The 3302-nt window shown below is 48.5% G+C and overlaps 1 protein-coding gene across 1 annotated transcript; it reads right to left on the bottom strand.

Moving 5' to 3' along the window:
- Positions 1 to 448: 448 nt before the first annotated feature.
- Positions 449 to 2966, bottom strand: LOC135895287 (olfactory receptor 52R1-like). The gene is made up of 2 exons (XM_065423360.1): positions 2203 to 2966; positions 449 to 683 (listed from the first exon to the last, which is right to left on the bottom strand). The coding sequence occupies exons 1-2, from the start codon at positions 2964 to 2966 to the stop codon at positions 449 to 451; spliced, it is 999 nt and encodes a 332-aa protein (XP_065279432.1).
- Between the last annotated feature and the right edge of the window lie 336 nt (positions 2967 to 3302).

The raw sequence follows: 3302 nt of genomic DNA, 5'->3' as shown, positions 1-3302 counted from the left end.
GAGGGAGGTCGAGATGATCCAGAAAGTTTATGGGGTTGGGGAGGAAAGGAGGAAGCACCAGGGCTGTGTCTCTGGGGAAAGTGTTAGAACAGAGGTGTGGCCGTGCGGGAAGAGGTGGAAAAGGGAGCGGGGACTTGTGGGAGTACTTGAGGCAGGGGGAGGGGCTTGGGGAAAGAGATGGGGCAGGGGCCAGGAGCTTGGGGAATAGGCAGTGAAGGGCACATGGCCTCAGTGGTCCAGTTACCAGCAATTAGAATGGTGCCAATCCTGTAAGTTAGTGAGTTCTACACAGACCAATTCTTCAGTTTGTCATGCTGAGACAACAGGTCAGGAAAGGGATTATTGTCACTTTGACTGTCCAGTCAGTGATTCAGGGAAGAGGGCCCAGCGCCATGTCACCAGCCAGCTCTGCACGGAGGTCTGAGACCCAGAGCACCAGGAGAAAAGTTTAGGTCCCTTCATGAGTAAAGAGCTGGAGGAGCCTGTCCCGGATCTCTTTGATCCTCACCCCATAGATGATGGGATTTAGCATGGGGGGCATCAAGCGGTACACGTTGGCAATGAGAACATGGAAATGCCCAGGCACATTCTGGCCAAACCGGTACATGAGGGAGGACAAGAGACCTGATATATAAAAGGCTAAAATGACAAAGAGGTGGGAGCTGCAGGTCCCAAAAGTCTTAGACTCATAGACTCATAGACTCATAGACTTTAAGGTCAGAAGGGACCAATATGGTCATCTAGTCTGACCTCCCGCATGATGCCGGCCACAAAAGCTGACCCACCCACAACAGAATCTTCCAGCCTGCGACCCCTGCCCTATGCTGCGGAGGAAGGCGAAAAACCTCCAGGGCCTCTGCCAATCTACCCTGGAGGAAAATTCCTTCCCGACCCCAAATATGGCGATCAGTAGAACCCCGAGCATACAGGCAAGATTCTACAGCCGGACCCTCATTTTACCCGCGATGGCACGTTAATGCCTAATTGACTAAAATCACGTTATCCCTTCAAACCATTCCCTCCATAAACTTATCAAGCCTAATCTTGAAGCCAGAAAGGTCTTTCGCCCCCACCGTTTCCCTCGGAAGGCTGTTCCAAAATTTCACCCCTCTGACGGTTAGAAACCTTCTTCTAATTTCAAGCCTAAACTTCCCCACGGCCAGTTTATATCCATTCGTTCTCGTGTCCACATTACTACTGAGCTGAAATAATTCCTCTCCCTCCTTGGTATTAATCCCTTTGATATATTTAAAGATAGCAATCATATCCCCCCTCAGCCTTCTTTTGGTTAGGCTAAACAAACCGAGCTCCTCGAGTCTCCTTTCATAGGAAAGGTTTTCCATTCCTCGGATCATCCTAGTGGCCCTTCTCTGTACCCGTTCCAGTTTGAGTTCATCCTTTTTAAACATAGGAGACCAGAACTGCACACAGTATTCCAAATGAGGTCTCACCAGCGCCTTGTATAACGGAAGGAGCACCTCCCTGTCCCTACTAGAAATACCTCGCCTAACGCATCCCAAAATCGCATTAGCTTTTTTCACAGCCACGTCACATTGCCGACTCATAGTAATCCTGCGATCAACCAGGACTCCGAGGTCCTTCTCCTCCTCCGTCACTTCCAACCTATGCGTCCCTAACTTATAACTAAAATTCTTGTTAGTCATCCCTAAATGCATCACCTTACACTTCTCACTATTAAATCTCATCCTATTATTTTTACTCCAATTTACAAGGTCATCCAAGTCTCTCTGCAGAATATCCCGATCCTTCTCCGAATTGGCAATACCTCCCAACTTTGTGTCATCCGCAAACTTTATCAGCCCACTCCTACATTCGGTTCCGAGGTCAGTAACGAATAGATTAAATAAAATCGGACCCAAAACCGAACCTTGAGGAACCCCACTGGTGACCTCCGTCCAACCCGACAGTTCACCTTTCAGTACTACCCGCTGCAGTCTCCCCTTTAACCAGTTTTTTATCCACCTCTGGAATTTCATATCGATCCCCATCTTTTCCAATTTAACCAATAATTCCTCGTGCGGCACAGTATCAAACGCTTTACTAAAATCGAGGTAAATTAGATCCACCGCATTTCCTTTATCTAGAAGGTCTGTTACTTTCTCAAAGAAGGAGATCAAGTTGGTTTGGCACGATCTGCCTTTTGTAAACCCATGTTGTAATTTGTCCCAATTGCCATTCTTCAGCCGGGCGTCCTTTGTGGGGAGTCTGAAGATGGCCCTGAGGATCTGGGTATAGGACACGGCGATCAAAATCACATCCAGACCCATCACACAGAATAGCACAAAGAGGCCGTAGTAACTACTGACGCGGGTGTCGGCGCAGGCCAGATTCAGCATGGCTATATGCATGCAGTATGGCTGGGGGATGATGTTGCTTCGGCAATATGGCCATTGCCTTGCCAAGATGGGAATGGGCAGTACAACCGCGCAGCCGCGCAGCAACACAGCCAGGCCGATCTTGGCCACAACTGGGTTTGTCAGGATGGCGGAATATCTCAGGGGGTCGCAGATGGCCACGTAGCGATCCAAAGCCATGGCTACGAGGATCCCAGACTCCATCTCTAAGAAGCAGTAAATGAAGTACATCTGGGTGAAGCAGGCACTGAAATCAATCTCCCTGGAATTGAACCAAAAGATACTCAGCGATTTGGGCAGGGTAGATGTAGTCAGGACCAGGTCAGTGACAGCCAGCATGGAGAGAAAATAGTACACGGGCCCATGGAGGCTTGGCTCCGTCTTAATGATGAACAGGATGGTGAAGTTCCCCAAGATGGCTATGATGTACATGGTGCAGAAGGGGATGGAGATCCAGACGTGGGCTGCCTCCAGCCCAGGAATGCCCAGCAGGATGAAGGTTGAGGGGTTCTTGAAAGCAGTTGTGTTGGAATCTGACATGGAGTAGGGGAGAAGGTGTTCAACTCTGAGACAGAACGGTGTCTCCTGCATGTACCATACGTTCCCATAACTTCCTGTATTTGCCCAGGGTCTAGGGTGATGGTCGCAGTAAAAATGCCTGTATGGAGACACAATGTTAATTTAAGACATCAAATGTACCACTGGAGGCTGTTCAAATGGGTGAAGCAGATTGGTTGCTCTTCACACACTGAAAAATGACATTTTCATTATTCAGGTAAATGAATTGTGAACACATGACTCTACTCATGCCAATTCCATATTTTATGGTGCCCCCTGCCTCAATAATTCCTATACATCCTGATGTGGGAAACCTCAATAGGCACCAGCAGGAAACATGAGTGTGGATACTGGTTATCCTCCATTGTT

The sequence above is a fragment of the Emys orbicularis genome, chromosome 1, assembly GCF_028017835.1.
Source record: "Emys orbicularis isolate rEmyOrb1 chromosome 1, rEmyOrb1.hap1, whole genome shotgun sequence".
Classification (NCBI taxonomy): Eukaryota; Metazoa; Chordata; order Testudines; family Emydidae; genus Emys; species Emys orbicularis.
The sequence above is the reverse complement of the archived record's forward strand: the minus strand, read 5'-3'. Positions and strand labels throughout refer to the sequence as shown.

Bases quoted from the DNA above. Each gene is read 5' to 3' on its own strand.
- LOC135895287 (XM_065423360.1), bottom strand. From the start codon at position 2,966: ATGCAGGAGACACCGTTCTGTCTCAGAGTTGAACACCTTCTCCCCTAC. The intron at 684-2,202 runs GAAGAATGGCAA...AGTCTATGAGTC, and splicing joins CCCACAAAGGACGCCCGGCT to TAAGACTTTTGGGACCTGCA.